Source organism: Gallus gallus, chromosome 13, assembly GCF_016699485.2.
Source record: "Gallus gallus isolate bGalGal1 chromosome 13, bGalGal1.mat.broiler.GRCg7b, whole genome shotgun sequence".
Classification (NCBI taxonomy): Eukaryota; Metazoa; Chordata; class Aves; order Galliformes; family Phasianidae; genus Gallus; species Gallus gallus.
In genome coordinates, this window is record NC_052544.1 from 987,407 (window position 1) to 1,005,812 (window position 18,406).

General features: G+C 51.6%; 8 protein-coding genes across 8 annotated transcripts in view; all 8 read left to right on the top strand.

Annotated features, from left to right (window-relative positions):
• The window catches only part of LOC121106708 (protocadherin alpha-3-like), a 151,605-nt gene that overhangs the window by 47,440 nt on the left and 85,759 nt on the right, over positions 1–18,406 (top strand). The gene's annotated exons all lie outside the window — the stretch shown is intronic.
• The window catches only part of PCDHA2 (protocadherin alpha 2), a 132,274-nt gene that overhangs the window by 30,123 nt on the left and 83,745 nt on the right, over positions 1–18,406 (top strand). The gene's annotated exons all lie outside the window — the stretch shown is intronic.
• Positions 1–18,406, top strand: part of PCDHA1 (protocadherin alpha 1) — a 132,274-nt gene that overhangs the window by 30,123 nt on the left and 83,745 nt on the right.
• The window catches only part of PCDHA4 (protocadherin alpha 4), a 115,466-nt gene that overhangs the window by 13,315 nt on the left and 83,745 nt on the right, over positions 1–18,406 (top strand). The window lies entirely within an intron of this gene.
• PCDHA5 (protocadherin alpha 5) overlaps positions 1–18,406 on the top strand; it is a 106,653-nt gene that overhangs the window by 4,502 nt on the left and 83,745 nt on the right. The gene's annotated exons all lie outside the window — the stretch shown is intronic.
• The window catches only part of PCDHA6 (protocadherin alpha 13), a 98,273-nt gene continuing 85,759 nt past the window's right edge, over positions 5,893–18,406 (top strand). Inside the window, exon 1 of the mRNA NM_001111136.3 lies at positions 5,893–8,403. Within this exon, the coding sequence (NP_001104606.3) occupies positions 5,893–8,403 (2,511 nt within the window). The remainder of the gene's footprint in view (positions 8,404–18,406) is intronic.
• PCDHA3 (protocadherin alpha 3) overlaps positions 5,893–18,406 on the top strand; it is a 96,259-nt gene continuing 83,745 nt past the window's right edge. The window contains 2 exon segments of the mRNA NM_001111133.1: positions 5,893–7,681; positions 17,539–18,278. Coding sequence (NP_001104603.1) covers positions 5,893–7,681; positions 17,539–18,278 — 2,529 coding nt within the window.
• The window catches only part of PCDHA7 (protocadherin alpha 7), an 86,384-nt gene continuing 83,745 nt past the window's right edge, over positions 15,768–18,406 (top strand). The window contains exon 1 of the mRNA NM_001111137.2: positions 15,768–18,278. Coding sequence (NP_001104607.1) covers positions 15,768–18,278 — 2,511 coding nt within the window. The remainder of the gene's footprint in view (positions 18,279–18,406) is intronic.

Sequence of the window (18,406 nt, forward strand, 5' to 3'; positions counted from 1 at the left end):
ACTGTATGAAGTGGTGGGATCAGAGCCCACTGCTGCTACTTATGGGTTTATTTCAGTGCTGGTTACATCTTGCCCAGATGCACTCTGGGACATGTGGTAGTGCCTTTTATTTTTGTGATGTTCTGATTGGGAATGCCTATTTTCATGATTTTAGCTCTACTAATTTTCTTGGCTTCTGCTGTGCCACATTTCCACCTGAGACTGCTGAGAGGCTGCAAGTCATTAACGTTCTGCTGCTGATAGTTATGGAGTCACTATTGACTTCCATTGTTTAATTGAATTGTGCTCTTGTGAGTGGTAATTTCTTGTGAAAGAACTGTCGTCCCCATTTTTGGTTGTTCAGTGATTGAAATGTGATGCAATGTGATAGATGTTTCTTTAGGGTTTTCTACGTGGAGACTTGTGTTTGTATATGGGGAATTAGTAGGACGTGCACTGCTTTCTTCTGATATTCTTTCAGTGATTGCTTCAGCAGCCATGCCTTCCGAAAGGTCGTTTATATCAAATACAAGGGAGAAAGAAAAAAACAAAAACAGAAACATGGAAATATATCTGTAGAGTTTATATCAAGCATAACATCTCCCTTGCTTTTTTGAAATAACTTATTTAAGCTGTGAATAATATTTCCATATGAATCTGTGGAAGAATTGCAAAACACTGAGAGTTGCCTGCCTAGCATCTTTCAGGCACTATGTATCTGGTACTGTTTGTCTAATGTGGTTGAGTTTGCTGCTCTGATTGCTGGAAAGGATCTGTGAAAGCCATCACCAGGCCTGGGGTGAGAGATGCAGTTGTGGCTTCTGGTGCAGGTGAATGTGGCAGTGGCCCTGAATAGGGCCTGTCCATTTCCTCCTGTGAAGGGTGACCTTGAGTGGAGTCTCTTCTTCTTGAGAGTAAAAGAAATCATTGGGAAGACCATCAGGCATGCTGTAAGTCAAGAATGTGAGGTGTTTGCTTGTCTTCTGCATCCATGTTCAGAGTGGAGAGTGTGGGTTACGTGGAGGCTGCAAGAAACGGGAGTTGGAGGCCTTTCCTGATCATGAGATAGTAAATAGTGTGGAAATGCCCTCTGTTTCTTTTGAGGTTATGAACATATCTCTGGCATCAGTGATGAATTCCTCCCAGTCTTCTGTAATTTGTTGACCCCATATAATTACTCAGTCATTCGTGGGAAATGGAATGGAGATTTCGCTGTTGTGTTTCATGGTGACGTGAATGTTTTGCCCTTGTGTGCCAGGTGAACTTGAGTTAGGCCTCATTCTTTCAGGATCTGAAGACCTTTAAGGAGAGCAATTCAATACACTATCTTGCTATTAAACTGTCTTCCAGCTGGTGTGTGCGGTTTTGGCTTTGTATGCACACTTGATTTTCCTTCCTGGAATCATTTGGCACTGTAGGCCTTCTTTGAAACGGATGTGCAGTCTGGCCATTCAGTCCTCTCTTTCTGAGCATGAATACTTGCTGCTCATGTTGATGGTGTTGCAAAGTGGGCTCATCCTACTGGTCATCTCTGAACCCGATGAGTTTTCTTGCATCCATTTGCACTTTGGGAAGAGGAGAAATGAATGAACTTCCTACTCATAGTGAACCTTGCATGTAGAGATTATGAAGAGAAATCCTTTGGTTTCTTCTATAATTTAAGATCTATTACTCTGTTGGTGGCCACAGATTCCCCCAGTGTGCTGTAACTCTGGAAGTATGTTCACCACACCTCAGCTGTCTGTAAATCATGCTGGTATCTACCAAGTTTGTCTGCTCATAAGATATTTCCTCCTTATTGCTAATCCTTCTCAGTAAAAGCTGGGAAACAAGGTTACTGTTGATACTTGGGGTTTCTTTCTACACTCTTTGAACTAATATGAATTTCTTCACTTTCCTTGGGACCAGAAAGTTATTTCTACAGAGGAAGACACAGCCAAAACAATGTTACATTTTCCCTTTATGTGTATGCTACTAGTGTGTGTTGAAATAATGGTTTAGAGAAAAACACCATGAGGCAGCAATAAGAAACTGTTATTTTTCCATATTCAGGAAGACATTTTGTTAGGGGACGACTTTAGATGATCTTGCTGTGCCAGTTCCATGTATCCCTCGATGCCACTGTGTTCTTATCTCCTGTGAATGCTGATAAAAATTCTGTGCTTCTTTGCTTGTGCCATATGATGTGCTCGTTGGTGGCAAGAGGATGAGCAGTTCCTCCCACCAGAGACAGTTCCTTCCTCTGGTACCTGTCCAATAGAGGAAATAGGTTGGAAATGCAAGATGTAGAGTTGCGACTGCTTTCTGGTGAATGCTTCCCTCTTATTTTGGGAAAGTTGCTCAGAGCTGTGGCAGTACTAATGACAGAACCTGTAACAGATCTGATGTAGAGCTTGGTATCCTTTCTGTCTGAGGTTGCTGAGATGATGCGAAGCATCTGAGTGTGGTTCCTGCTGCTAGTAATACCCTGACAGCCACCCAGCTGTTCCTGATGTCTGTGGTGAGGGAAGGGGAGGATCTGCACAGCCCTGGGTCATGGTGAGAGTGAGGCTTAGAACTGGGTCCAGTTGGTGGGGTGGATCAGTGTCCAGGTGTTGTGGCAGTGATTCTGTGTCAGGCATCAAGGAGGGCCTGAGTGTTCGGTGTTGGTTGTCCTTAGCAGTGAAGAGTCTTGTCTGAGGGAAGAGAGGTCCTTGCTAGAAGATGGAACATGTCATTGAATAAGAGCTGGGAAATGCTGTCTGAGGTAGAGATCCTATTTGCCACAACACAGGATGGAGAGAGCCATTAGAAAAGCTAGAGAAGAGGCCAGGATCACAGTGCTGCCTGGCCAGATTCTTCTCTGATCATCCAAAAATTCAGCTATGAGACGTTTGTGTGAGAGGTCGTATGTTACTCATGGTGCCAACTGTATGTGTTTGAAGTGTTTATTTGCTGTTTTCCCTGGGCATCCTCTTGCCTTATGTAGAGAACGACCTACTAAGCGAAGAGTAACAGAGCAGGTATATTCTTTGATGTGGCATGGGGACTTCTCTTTCTAAGTGACGGATGACAGCAGAGCCATCTGTGACGTGTGCTGAGCTACCATAGGATTCTGTTCTGTCAAGCGCTGCATGTCTCCATTCCCCATTGTCATTGTGTCATTCCTGCTCTGGAAGACATCTGCCACATACACCTTATTTGCTATTGTTTGCATGTGGAATGTTGTTGCTCAGAAAGGAGCTTTACCCAGTATTGAAGATTGCGCCTGATTTCTTTGAATCTCCCCATGATCTTCCCTCTGTTTATATTGCTTTTAGGGGTGGGGATGGAGTATGAAGTAAGTGCCCTCTCTATTTGCCAAGATATTGCCAGACCTAGGTGTTTCAATGAATCAGAACAAGATCCTTTGGATTTCTACTCTCCTCACGTGAGGAAGTCCCACTTGGCTGTTTTTCTTCTTGGATATGTCATGGTGGCAGTGGATGGGATGTTGACTGCTGAGTTTTGTATGCCTTTAAATTGCAGATATTTGGGCTTTTTTTGCTATGAGTGTAGGGGAAATGTTTTACACTCTGCTCAGCTGAGGTTCTAATGGAGTCAAATCCTCCTTAGTTTAAAGGTCACTGTCTGGCTTCCCTTTTCACAGAAATGCAAATGGGTGTGCTGTGCATTTTAGAATTGGTAAACCTTGGCTAAAGCTGATAATTTCCTTCCATGAATTCCTTGAAAATAGCCCTTTTAAACCAGTTATCTGTACCATGAGGCTGATTCTTTTTCTGGGCAGGCAGCTGTTGAGCATCTTGTAGCGTTGCTCATGTCCGAAGTGTGTACTGTCCTCTGGAAGCAGTGTGTGTCCAGTGATTTCAGAACCATCACAGACTGTATTGGAACACAAAAGAAGGGACACCGTGTTCTGTACCCTTGGCTATAATGCTTGGTTTCTCTCTAGCAGCTCTTTATTCTGATTAAAATGTCATGCTGTATTTTTTGGAGCAAGCTTAATATAGATGTTAGCAGAGCTCTAAGATGCGTGACATTAAACAGCGCACTTTTTGATGACTATGGCGTTATATTCTCATCCCTATGAATATAGCATGAAGAAGGATCAGATCTAGTTTTTCCAGGTAAGTGGATGAACATAGCAGGTGGTTAAATAGAAGAAATATATATATACCTTCATGAAGTACCTCTTTGTGTGGGCTCTCATGGAGTGCGCCAGGTGGCTTTGTGGATAAGTATCAGGCCCAGGATCTCTTTCTATGCACTGGTAAAGACACTGATCTCTACCCAAAACCCCACTGCTGTACAAGCCTGTAAAATGGGGGGGGGGGGGGGGGGGGGGGGGGGGGAGTACACAGGGACCTCATTTTTTCATGAAATTAAGAGATCAGCAAATGTCCCCGTAGTAATTATTCTACATTGTCCTGTGTACAGTATCATTGAAGCATTCTTCTATTTGATAACAGAGGAAGCTGCTCCTGGAAAAGCTAACAAAATACTTTTCATTTGGCTGGATACATTTTTGTCTCAATCGACCTGTTTGGGATAATAAGGGTGTTTGATTGCAGTAGATCTGATATAAAGAATGGAAATGCAGAACAAAGTGTGTTCTGTTACATTCTGCATGCGAAAGGAATGTATTAATGTAATTCTCCATCCCTGACTGGTGCAGTGTTTGTAAGCATCAGAAAACTTGTTGACAAAGGAATGGAAATGAAGCACAAGGCGTGTTCTCGTACATTCTGAATTTGGTGGAAATGTGATAATGTTGTGTTGAGGGACATCGCTTAGCGAGAACCATTGGTGATGGGTGAATGGTTGGACTGGATGATCCTGTGGGTCTTTTCCAACCTTAGCAATTCTATGATTCTATGATAATGGAAGCCCTAGTCCTTGGTTGCCGGTTTCCCAGAGCCACTCCATTTGTGAACATCGCGGGATTGAAGGACCACATCTAATCTTCAGTGTCGGAACTTTCATTGTGCTCTGTGTGGAAGGATTTGTGAGAGAAGACATGGTCTCTTTGAATGCTTCATCGGGGCAATAACTCTGCCATTTATAAGGGAACACAGCTAAGGTACAAAGTGCAGGAGAAAGGTACAAAGATACAGGAGACAGAACAATTCAATTTTGTGTTTTGAGTTTACAGTGTGAGATCTGAGCAGAAAGAAAACAGAAGAAAGCACTGGGGAGTGACTGTGAACAGAAAAAGAGGTCTGTTTCTCTCTTTTCACTCCAAGCTCAGTCCTTGCAAGACATGCAGCAACAGCCTGTCAATCCCCTCTTCAAGATGTTTTCCTAATATGGACATTTAGTTTTATTTTGTTGTGGGAAATGTAAAGCAGAACATGTAAATACAGAGTGTTTTCAGAAACACATCAATTAAATCACAGGGATTCTAGCAGAGGAACAACAATCACGGTCATCGTGGGAGCTCTCCTACGACCAAACAGATGCACTCGGTATATTACATGGCTCGCCTATTCCTCTTAGCAAAGGAGTGAGAAAGATCGCTTCGCACCAGATTTAAAGTGAATACAAAAACACTTTTACTGAAGTAACAGCTTGAAAGGTGCGGTGGGTAAGTAATATTTTCCATATGTATCAGAAAGAGAAGGTAAGTGCGAGGAATGGGAAACGGCAAAAATAAAGTGAACCCGGCGCGATACGCAGAGAAGCACACAGGCAATTCCTGCAGCGAGCCACATGATGCCGCTCTGAGCTAAGGAACGCGCGATGCGATCGGGGGAAGGGAGGGGAACACCTTCCGGTGCCCGTGGAAAAGAAGGCAGAGCAAGAGCGAGCGGCGGGGAGGAGGACGCGCGTCCCGTGAGGAGGGATTCTGTCGGCGTCGGACGCGGTCGGAGGGCTTGGAGCAGGCACGTCGGGAGGTGCGGGGTGTCGAGAAGGATCGGCGCAGCGGTGAGGGCGATGGTCGGCGTTGGAGCAACGCGGCGGAGCTGGGCGGCCGCGGTGGTGGTGCTGCAGGCGGCCTGGGCGCTGGTCGGCGGGCAGGTGCGGTACTCGGTGCCGGAGGAAGCCGAGGCCGGCACGGTGGTGGGGCGGCTGGCGCAGGACCTGGGCCTGGAGGCGGGCGAGGCGGAGGCGCGGCGGCTGCGTCTGGTGGCGCGGGGCCGGCGGGCGAGCGTGGAGGTGAGCGGGGCGAGCGGGGCGCTGGTGGTGAGCTCGCGGCTGGACCGGGAGGAGCTGTGCGGGAAGAGCGCGCCGTGCGCCCTGCGTCTGGAGGTGCTGCTGGACCGGCCGCTGCGCGTCTTCCACGTGGAGGTGGAGGTGACCGACATCAACGACAATGCCCCGCGCTTCCCTGCCGCCTACAAAAACATCAGCATCGCGGAATCGTCTCTGCCCGGGTCGCGTTTCCCTCTGGAGGGCGCGTCAGATGCGGATATCGGTTCGAACGCGCAGCTCTCCTATTCACTGAGCCCCTCCGAGCACTTCGCTCTGGATGTAAAATCCCCTGATGACAACTTGAAATCCCTTTTCCTGGTGTTAACGCATCCTCTGGACCGCGAGTCGCTGTCCGAGCACCGCTTGGTGCTGACGGCGAGTGACGGGGGCAGGCCGGCGCTGACGGGCACGGTGCAGCTGGTGATCTCGGTGCTGGATGCGAACGACAACGCGCCGCAGTTCAACCAGTCGGTGTATAAAGTGCAGCTGCCGGAGGACGCGGCGGAGGGTACTCTGGTGGCGCGAGTGGCAGCCACGGACCCAGACGTGGGATTTAATCAGGAGTTTTCTTACAGCATCGTCAGTTCTGTTCCTGCGTCTCAGAGCGATGCATTCAGCATAGATCCGCGGACGGGGGAGATCAGACTCACGGGCCCCTTAGATTTCGAGGACGTCCTCCAACACGAGTTGCAAATCGAGGCGAGAGATAAGGGAACGCCCCCGTTGTCGGGCCACTGTAGCGTCATTTTGGAGGTGCTGGACGTGAACGACAACGCGCCGGAGGTGTGGGTGACGTCGCTGTCGGTGCCGGTGCCCGAGGACGCGGCGCTGGGGACGGTGGTGGCGCTGCTGAGCGTGTCGGACCGGGACTCGGGGCCGAACGGGCGGGTGCGCTGCGCGGTGCGGCCGCCGTCGCCGTTCGGGCTGGTGGCGACGTTCGCGGGCTCGTACTCGCTGGTGCTGCGGGAGGCGCTGGACCGGGAGCGGGTGTCGGAGTACGAGGTGGAGGTGCGTGCGGAGGACGGCGGGGCGCCGCCGCTGCGCGCCAGCCGCGGGCTGCGGGTGCCGGTGTCGGACGTGAACGACAACGCGCCGGCGTTCGCGCAGGCCGTGTACACGGTGCTGGCGCGGGAGAACAACGCGGCGGGCGCGGAGCTGGCGCGGCTGTGGGCGCGGGACCCGGACGAGGCGGGCAACGGGCGCGTGAGCTACTCGGTGGCGGAGGGCGGCGCGGGGACGGGCTCGGGGTGGCGTCCGGCGTCGAGCTACGTGTCGGTGGACGCGGAGAGCGGGCGCCTGCGTGCGCTGCGTCCGCTGGACTACGAGGAGCTGCAGGTGCTGCAGTTCGAGGTGCGGGCGGTGGACGCGGGGGAGCCGCCGCTGTGCGGCAACGCCACGGTGCAGCTGTTCGTGGTGGACGAGAACGACAACGCGCCGGCGCTGCTGCCGCCTGCGGGCGGCGGGCCGTGGCCCTGGGCTGCGGGCGAGGCGGCGGAGCCGGGGTCGCGGCCGCCGGGCTCGGCGGGCTCGGCGGTGTCGTCGTGGTCGCTGTGGGCGCGGGCGGCGTGGGGCACGCCGGCGGGGCAGGTGGTGGCGAAGATCCGCGCGGTGGACGCGGACTCGGGCTACAACGCGTGGCTGCGCTACGAGCTGCGGGAGCCGCGGGGCGAGGGCCCGTTCCGCGTGGGGCTGTACAGCGGCGAGGTGAGCACGGCGCGGGCGCTGGAGGAGGCGGACGGCCCGCGGCAGAGGCTGCTGATCGTGGTGCGGGACCACGGGGAGCCGCCGCGCTCGGCCACGGCCACGCTGAGCGTGTCGCTGGTGGAGGGCGCCGAGGCGGCGCTGGCGGCGGTGGGGGCAGGGGTGGTGTCGGTGTCGGCGGGGGCGGGGCTGCGGCCGGCGGCGAGCGCGGAGGGCGGATCTGCGGCGTCGGGAGCGTCGGCGGCGACGAACGTGTGGCTGGTGGTGGCCATCTGCGCGGTGTCGAGCCTGTTGGTGCTGGCGGTGGTGCTGTACGGGGCCGGGCGCTGGGCGCCGCGGGCGGCGGTGCTGGCGGGGCCCGGTCCGGCGACGCTGGTGTGCGCCAGCGAGGTGGGCAGCTGGTCGTACTCGCAGCGCCAGAGCCGGAGCCTGTGCGTGGCCACGGACGGCGCGGGCAAGAGCGACCTGATGGTGTTCAGCCCCAACTGCCCTCCGGCGCCCGGCCCCGCGCCGAAAGGGACGCCGCAGGAGCCGCCCTCTTTGCTGGACACGGTCAGTGCCTCTCGCGGCCTCCTCTCCCGTTCTTTTCTCCCTTCCTATCTGTCTTTTTTGCCTTTTCCTTCTATCTGCTTTTCTGTGCCTTGCTCTGCTCCCTGTCGTTGCTTCTCTTCCTCCTCCCCGAGCTGCTAGTTCGGACAGACGTGTTGTTGCGTTGTGTTGAAGAACAGTACCTGCCTGGGTGTGAGGTGCTCGTTGCTGTGAAATGCGTTTGAGAGTGGTATGCATTGGATTATCTCTCCATGTGCGATGCTGGAATATTGTTGTACATCTGATGCCGATTTTTTAGTGATTCTTTTCTTGTGAATTCTTGCGCATCATTTTTTCTTTAACACAGGTGAGGGAAGCACTGTTGGACTGTATTCCTCCTTAACTTATAGCCATTCTTTTCTGTTCTATTTATGGACCTATATTGTGCAGTTCTGTGAAGATGTTTATTTAACACTTGCATCTCTGATGTTGTTTATCCTGAATTTCTTCAATTGTTGGTTTGGAATTTTTTTCTGAGTTTAGATGTCTTGTCGTGGATGGAATTAAGTTAATTGCATAGAGCTGTTGTGACCGAAGTTCTACCAATACTGTTTCTAATAGTGCGCAACACTGAATTACTGCTAGATAGGTCATTCTGGTGGTTGTTCTCCACTAGACACTTTCTTCTGCTTTTAATAATGCAGAGAATGATTGTGCTGCAGACAGGTCTGGTTTCTTCTTTGATTCTCCTCTGCAAGAGACATGAAGCATTATGTTGATTGTTATTTCAGTGTTCTCTCTGTCCAGGGTGCATATTCTTCTACATAGTTACATCTGTCAATGTCATGATGAAACTAGGAAAGGGATTATGGACTGTTGATGTATCCTTTCCTAACCTGAAGGCTGTCCTTATCAGTTCTTGACAATACCTCTGTTGTTCCATCTGAGAGAGGAGTGCAGTTCCAGTGCTGAGCATGACTAGTGCTTATCTGTTGGTGACCTCACAGTGCTGACAGTGATGTCCTTTTGGTGTGTTTGCTGTGCAACAGGTGAGATGATGCAAAGGAGGGGACTTATTTTTGGATGTAACCAATCAGACATCGGAGCCTTGTGTGTTTCTCAAAGGTTATTTTAGATGCTAAAGCTGCAGGTGCACAGGGTTGGGTTTCTTAACTTTGCTCCTGCTGCTGGGCACAGGTCATTCACTACTTGTTATGTTCTGTCCCAGAATGAAATCATTGTGTCTTTTGATTTTCCACATCACGATGTTGACTCTAGTAATTCTGTTAGATGGTGATGAGCAGCATTTCCAGGTGGGAGTGCTGAATGTCTGGAAGTCATGAAGGGTTGGTCTTGAGGCAGCAGTCCAGAATGTAGTATCTGCCATAATTTGCCTTGACTGTGCTGTTATCAGACATGGTTCCTTGTCAAAAATTCTGTCCTCGTCTTCTTTCATTGTGTACTGCAGGAGATGTGATGCAAGGTGACAGTTGTGCCTGTAGAGTTTTCTGATTGTACACTTGTGTTCTGCCAGGATGTACTTAACCTCTCCAGATGTTCTTTGCATTGGTAGCTGTAGCTTCTCCCAACATGCCAGTGCCTTTTTTAAAACCAAAAGATGGAAGAAGAGAACAACCCTGGAAATCCAACTATACATTTCATATGAGGTTTGACAATGCCTTGCTCATTAACGATGGAATACCTTTGCTTAGCTGTGTGTAATAACTCTGTCTGAATTTGCAGAAGCATTGCAAAACATTGAGGGTCATCTTCAGAAGATCAGCCTGGCACTGTGTATATGGCTCTGTTTGTTTTGTGAGGTTGAGTTTCTTGCTCTGATTGGTGGGATGGGTCATTGAATTTCAGAGTCAATGTGGGGAAGGGAAATGTGGCTTGTGGTGGAGGTGAACGTGACAGTAGCACATGATAGTGACTTGCTGTATTGTTCTGTTTACAACCTTGAGTGGAAATTCTGATCCTGGAGGGAAAAAGCAATCATTGGAAGCCCTCATGGCATGCCATGAAATAAGAATGAGTGTTGTCTGCTTGTCTTCTGTATTCAGTGATCGGAGTACGGTGTGGAGGTTACCAGGAGGCTTTAAGAAATGGGAGGCCTTCCAGGTTTTATGATCATTCATTATGTTGAAATGACTGCTCTACACTGTCTTTAGATTTTCTCAATGTGCCTCTCTAGTCAGGAATCCCTTCCACTTCTCTTTGCTTTCTTGAACTGTACATAGACAATTCTGGCATTTCTGAGTAATGGAGCAGGGAGATCTCAGGAGAGTTCTGTGATGTCATGAGTGTTTTGTCCTTGTGTGTGAGGCTGAATTTGAGTGAGGTGAGGCTGCTGAGAGCCTCATCCTTTCAAGGTCTGATTATTTCCAAAGAGGGCAATTTAACACTTTCTCTGTCCTGCTGTTCCATAGCTTATCCGCTTCCACACTGATATTTCAATTTCTGTACACTCTTGGTTTTCCTTCCTAGAATCATTCTGCACTGTATTCCTGTTTTGGAAGCAGTGTGCAGTCTGACCTTTCAATCCTCTCCTTCTGAGCACGAACACTTGCTGCTCAAGTAGAAGGTGTTTCAAAGTTGGCTTATCCTACTGGTCTTCTCTGAATCTCTCAAGTTTTCTCCCTTCCTTTTTTACCTTGGCAGGAGGAGAACTGAGCGTAGTCATGGTGTACATTGCATGCAGATAACGTGAAGACAAATGAAGTCCTTTGTTTTCTTCTGTATTATAAGATGCTGTTTTCTTGTTGGTGGCCACAGGTCCTTGAGTGTGATATGCCTTTTGAGCTGTGTTTATTTGCCACATCTCTGCTTTTTGGCAAATCATGCTGGTGTCTACCAAGTCTGTGTCCTCAGAAACAGCGTACTTCTTTTCTCTGATCCTTCATAGAGATAGTCATTATATTTGTATATCTTTGGCACCAGGGGATTTCTTTTTTCACTCCTTTCACTTCAATACCATGAGGAGATTCCAAAGAGGATGATGCAACACGAAACTGTATTCTGTGTTTCTCTTTAGAGGTTCTTGCAGTGCTTTTTCATTATACGCTGTGGTGGCCAAACTCACTTATTTCCCTTGAGTGCTGATAAAAATGATGTGTTTCTTTCTGTCTGCCTTAAATACGTGTGGTAGAAACGAGGTGAGGAATGCTTCCTACCTGAGGCAGTTCCTTGCTCTGGCACCTGCCTGTTGGTAATGGGATGTGAGATACAGAGTGTTGTGTACTTTCTAATGAATGTTTCCCTCGTGCACTGGGAAAGTTGTTCACAGCTGTGCCAATACTAATGTCAGAATCTGGAAGAAATCAGATGTAGATATTTTTATCATTTCCATATGAAACTGCTTAGAAGTTGCTGAATGTTCAGAGTGCTATTTCTGCAGCTGGAAAGAGATGGGCAGACAATGTGTGTTTCTGCATCTACCCAGCTGTTTTTGCTGCCAGTGATGAGGGGAGGTGACAATCTGCACAGCCATGGGTTGTGGTCAGAGTGGGACTTAGAGCTGTGTCCAGGTAGTGGGTTGGATCAGTGTGCAGGTGTTGTGACAGTGATTGTGTGAGCAACACCACGTATGACCTGGGCATTTGCTCTTGGTTGTCCTTAGCAGTGAAGAGAGGTCAGCTGGAGATTTTATTTCCCAAGTCCTGGGATAGAGTTTGCAAGAGTTAAACGTGGAGAAGAGGCCAAGTACACTGTGCTGTCTGGCCTGATTCCTCTGAAAACATACAGAAATTCAGCTGCAAGACCTTATCATTAGAGGTTATGTGTCATTCCTTGTGGCAGTGCTTCTTCATAGCAGTATGGTTGAAGTGTCTCTCTAATATTTTCCTAGGGCATCTACTTTTCATTATATAGTGTAAGAAACAGGTAGGTGAGCAGCACAGCAGATACTGCCTTCAGTGGGACATGGAGAGGCCTTCCACCAAGAGACTGCTGACAGCAATGCCATCTGTGAGGTGCGATGAGCCTCTCCAAGACCCTGAGCAGTCAGATTCTGTCTCCTCACTTGCTGTTGTACTTGTGGCATTCCTGCTTGTGAAGTCATCTTCCATATGTACCTTTATTCACTTGTGTTTAAATGTAGAATGATGTTTTTCCTGCAGGAATATCTTCCAGTACTGATGAATCTGTCTGAGTTCTCTGAGCCTCCCTGTGATCTTCCCTCTGCTGCTATTCCTCCTCAGGATGGGAAGAAGTGCTCTTCAGTATTAAAGATGTTGGCAAACCATATGTTTAATTGATGTGCAATGGGATCTTTCAGCTTTTTCTTTCCTGTTCTATGAATCTCACTCTGTTTTTTTTCTCCTCTCACACTGGAAATACATTGGTGAGAGTGGATGAGGTGTAGTGTTCAAGCTGCTGTTACACTGCACACCTTCACGCTTTGAGGCAATGTGTCTGGGGTCTGGATGTACTACTTTATTGATCTGAGGTTGTGATGGAGTGAATGTCATTAGTTTTCAGGTCCCTCTGTTGCTTCAGTTGTGATAGATGTGTGCCATACTACACTCTAATGAGTGATCATGCACTTTTTTCTTAACAAGCAGGAACTACTACAGCATGCTACAGTTAAGCTTTTTGTATTAAAAGACTTTATGATCAATAGACAGCTGTATGTTTTGGTGCTGTTTAGATGTGGTATTTTCCTGTTGGATTAAGTGTGTATGTCCTGAGTATTGTCCTGTAGGTTGTACACTTCTGATAGTCATGTGTGTAACAATGTAGGTAAGATACAAAGACACAAGGGAAAGAAAAATTCATCTTTGCATTTTGCATATGAACTGAGATGGTATAAACCAAACCCAGCTGGCATAAAGGAGTACAGATAGATCCGGACTCTAGACATCTTTGCAGTTCCGTGGAAGACTGACAGTCTTCAATACTTCAGAGGCAGATTTGCGCATGAAATGGTGATAAGTTGAAGCATGAAAGCAAAGAGAACTGGAGGCCTTAGTTTGTACCTTGACCCTGAACCTTGTTCTGTGTTTTTGAGATGCAGAGATGAGGTTTCACGTTGCTCTCAGACTTTTCTTGACTGCTGCTTTAGTGGAGTGCAGGTGGTGGTGAAAGCAAAGGGTGTCAGTGAAGAGCTGTGTTGGCAGGTGATGTGTTTATTCCTGTAGGATAATATGTACACCCTGCTTTTCAGTGACAGGGCAGAGGAGAACAATAACGGTTAGCTTCTGGCTCCAGAACACTTGCCCACTGGTGTGTCTGAAGGACATAGTGAGAATGAATAGAGATCACAAACACACACCAAAAAAGAAAAAAAAGAAAAAAAAAAAAAAGAGGAAAATCCAATAACTCCTAGTCCCAAATCTCAACCTTGCCTTGTCTGAAGTATGTATCATGCCAATAACACAGCTTGTTTGCACTTGTGCCCACCCATGTTCAGTGCATCTCCTCTCATTTCTGTCTCTGATAGTTTTCACCTGCAGGGAAATGAGGATTTACTCCCATTACTCACAGTTCTCTGTTGCTCTGCATCCTCTTCCCTTTGGGCACTTCACAACAATGTCCCTGCAGCCCAACAGGTTGCACCCACATGAGTGAGAGAGCTGGCAGAAGTGACAGCCAAACTGCTCTCTATCATGTTTGAGAAATCTTCAGGTGCTGGGTCTGGTCTTGTTCAACATCTTCTTCGGTTTCCTGGATGAAAGTATGGAGTGTATCATCAGCAGCTGGTGATACAAAGCTGCTAAGAGTGTCTGACACACGAGAAGGCTGTGCTGCCATTGAACGAAACCTGGACAGGCTGTCAAGTTGTTCTGAAGGGAATCTGGTGAGGTTCAATAAGAGGAAGTGTAAAGTCTTGCACCTGGGAGGAATAACCTGGGAGGAATAACCACATGCATCACTATAGATTTGGGGCTGACCTGCTGTAGAGGAGCTCTGCAGAGCTCTGTAGCCTGGTGGCCAGCAGTTTTCTCACAAGCCAGCAGTGTGACCTTGTGGCCAAGAAGACCAGTGCAGTACTGGTATGCATTAAAAAGAGCATGGCCAGCAGGTAGAGGGAGGTGATCCTTCTCCTCTACTCTGACCCAGTGAGGGCCGCATCTGGGGTACTGTGTCCAGTTCGAGGCTTCCCAGTTCAAGGAGGAAGGGGATTTCCTAGAAGGAGTTTAGCAGTGCATGATAATGATGGTTATTGGCCTGAATCATCTCCCCTACAAACAAAGTCTGAGAGACCTGGATCTGTTCAGCATGGAGAAGGCTGAGAGGGGCTCTCACCTCTCTGAATATCTTAACTGTGGCAGTCATGTTGATGGGTGTGGACTCTGCGTTGATGTGAAACAATAGAACAAGTGGGAAGAGTTAGAAACTGGAACAGAAGGAAGTTGCATACAAACATAAGTAGAAAGGTCTTTACTGTCAGAATGACGGAACACTGCAAGAGGCTGCCCAGAGAGGTTGTGGACTCTTTCTCTGGATACAGGACCTGTCTAGATGCCTACCAGTGCAGACACTGTACCGAACATGCTTTAGCATGGGTGACAGACTTGATGATCTCTGGAGGTTGCATCCAAGCTGTACTGTTGTGTGATTTTGTACTTCCGTGATAATGAGTGGAACAAGAGGATCTGTTTCCCACTTTCTTCTCTGTGCTCCATCCTTATAAGACATATACCAACAGGCAGTGTATCTCTGCTACACAACGTTTGGAACAAGTGACCATTCAAATAAATTTGCTGGAAGAAATGTCTAGAAAAATATGTGAATTGAGCATACTCCAGAAAAAAATAATCAAATGAACACCAAGATTTTTAACAGCACAACATGGATTCCTGTCAACGTGGGAGCTGTTCCATGAACCAACAAATACATACAAAACATATTATGGTTCTCCCATTTCAAGAGGAAAACAAACGTGAAAGATGAATTGACATCTTGTTGCGTTCTAAGAGATGCACTTCTACTGAGCGAGTACACAGAAAAAAATAGTATAGATAAGGATTCACAACAACAAATAAAAATAAAAAAAATAAAAAGTGATGTTCAAGGGGGTCAGCAAAAGAAAAAAGACAAAACCGCTAGAGTCAGAAAGATAAGTGAATCGCTAGGAATGAGGAATGGAAAATGGAAAAATAAGAGAAGTGAAGCCAATGCGAAGCAATAGAGAGAAGAACAGGAGTAATTCCCGCAGCGAGCCACATGATGCCGCTCTGAGCTAAGGAACGCGCGATGCGATCGGGGAAAGGGAGGGAACACCTTCCGGTGCCCGTGGAAAAGAAGGCAGAGCAAGAGCGAGCGGCGCGGAGGAGGACGCGCGTCCCGTGAGGAAGGATTCTGTCTGCGAGCGCGGTCGGAGGGTTTGGAGCAGGCACGTCGGGAGGTGCGGGGCGTGGAGGAGGATCGGCGCAGCGGTGAGGGCGATGGTCGGCGTTGGAGCAGCGCGGCGGAGCTGGGCGGCCGCGGTGGTGGTGCTGCAGGCGGCCTGGGCGCTGGTCGGCGGGCAGGTGCGGTACTCGGTGCCGGAGGAAGCCGAGGCCGGCACGGTGGTAGGGCGGCTGGCGCAGGACCTGGGCCTGGAGGCGGGCGAGGCGGAGGCGCGGCGGCTGCGTCTGGTGGCGCGGGGCCGGCGGGCGAGCGTGGAGGTGAGCGGGGCGAGCGGGGCGCTGGTGGTGAGCTCACGGCTGGACCGGGAGGAGCTGTGCGGGAAGAGCGCGCCGTGCGCCCTGCGTCTGGAGGTGCTGCTGGACCGGCCGCTGCGCGTCTTCCACGTGGAGGTGGAGGTGACCGACATCAACGACAATGCCCCGCGCTTCCCCGCCGCCTATAAAAACATCAGTCTGTCGGAAAACTCCCCACTGAATTCACGCTTCCCGCTGGAGGGCGCGTCGGATGCGGATATAGGTTCGAACGCGCAGCTCTCCTATACACTGAGCCCCTCCGAGCACTTCGCTCTGGATATAAAATCTAAAGACAAAAACAAAGTTTCCATTGCCCTGGTGTTAACGCATCCTCTGGACCGCGAGTCGCTGTCCGAGCACCGCTTGGTGCTGACGGCGAGTGACGGGGGCAGGCCGGCGCTGACGGGCACGGTGCAGCTGGTGATCTCGGTGCTGGATGCGAACGACAACGCGCCGCAGTTCAACCAGTCGGTGTACAAAGTTCAGCTGCCGGAAGATGCCATTCCTGGAACTGTTTTTCTGCACCTAACAGCGACAGACAAAGACGAGGGGATTAATGGGGAAATCTACTATGCCTTTAGCGAGACAGTTCCTGAAAAAATGAAGGAATTATTCATAATCGATAGAACGTCAGGGGAAATGAGAACTGCGGGAGAACTGGATTTCGAGGATGTTCAGTCGTATGACCTGGAGATCGAGGCGGGAGATAAGGGGACCCCCCCGTTATCGGGCCACTGTAACGTAGAGCTTGAGGTGCTGGACGTGAACGACAACGCGCCGGAGGTGTGGGTGACGTCGCTGTCGGTGCCGGTGCCCGAGGACGCGGCGCTGGGGACGGTGGTGGCGCTGCTGAGCGTGTCGGACCGGGACTCGGGGCCGAACGGGCGGGTGCGCTGCGCGGTGCGGCCGCCGTCGCCGTTCGGGCTGGTGGCGACGTTCGCGGGCTCGTACTCGCTGGTGCTGCGGGAGGCGCTGGACCGGGAGCGGGTGTCGGAGTACGAGGTGGAGGTGCGTGCGGAGGACGGCGGGGCGCCGCCGCTGCGCGCCAGCCGCGGGCTGCGGGTGCCGGTGTCGGACGTGAACGACAACGCGCCGGCGTTCGCGCAGGCCGTGTACACGGTGCTGGCGCGGGAGAACAACGCGGCGGGCGCGGAGCTGGCGCGGCTGTGGGCGCGGGACCCGGACGAGGCGGGCAACGGGCGCGTGAGCTACTCGGTGGCGGAGGGCGGCGCGGGGACGGGCTCGGGGTGGCGTCCGGCGTCGAGCTACGTGTCGGTGGACGCGGAGAGCGGGCGCCTGCGTGCGCTGCGTCCGCTGGACTACGAGGAGCTGCAGGTGCTGCAGTTCGAGGTGCGGGCGGTGGACGCGGGGGAGCCGCCGCTGTGCGGCAACGCCACGGTGCAGCTGTTCGTGGTGGACGAGAACGACAACGCGCCGGCGCTGCTGCCGCCTGCGGGCGGCGGGCCGTGGCCCTGGGCTGCGGGCGAGGCGGCGGAGCCGGGGTCGCGGCCGCCGGGCTCGGCGGGCTCGGCGGTGTCGTCGTGGTCGCTGTGGGCGCGGGCGGCGTGGGGCACGCCGGCGGGGCAGGTGGTGGCGAAGATCCGCGCGGTGGACGCGGACTCGGGCTACAACGCGTGGCTGCGCTACGAGCTGCGGGAGCCGCGGGGCGAGGGCCCGTTCCGCGTGGGGCTGTACAGCGGCGAGGTGAGCACGGCGCGGGCGCTGGAGGAGGCGGACGGCCCGCGGCAGAGGCTGCTGATCGTGGTGCGGGACCACGGGGAGCCGCCGCGCTCGGCCACGGCCACGCTGAGCGTGTCGCTGGTGGAGGGCGCCGAGGCGGCGCGGGCGGCTGTGGGGGCAGGGGCGGTGTCGGTGTCGGCGGGGGCGGGGCTGCGGCCGGCGGCGAGCGCGGAGGGCGGATCTGCGGCGTCGGGAGCGTCGGCGGCGACGAACGTGTGGCTGGTGGTGGCCATCTGCGCGGTGTCGAGCCTGTTGGTGCTGGCGGTGGTGCTGTACGGGGCCGGGCGCTGGGCGCCGCGGGCGGCGGTGCTGGCGGGGCCCGGTCCGGCGACGCTGGTGTGCGCCAGCGAGGTGGGCAGCTGGTCGTACTCGCAGCGCCAGAGCCGGAGCCTGTGCGTGGCCACGGACGGCGCGGGCAAGAGCGACCTGATGGTGTTCAGCCCCAACTGCCCTCCGGCGCCCGGCCCCGCGCCGAAGGAGACGCCGCAGGAGCCTCCCTCTTTGCTGGACACGGTCAGTGCCTCTCGCGGCCTGCTCGCCCCTTACTTCCTTCCTCCCTTCCTTTCCTTCTTTCTGCTTTCTTCCTGTTTTCTCTTCTTTTCTTTTCTCTACTTCCTTTCTTTCCATCACATTCTTTTTGC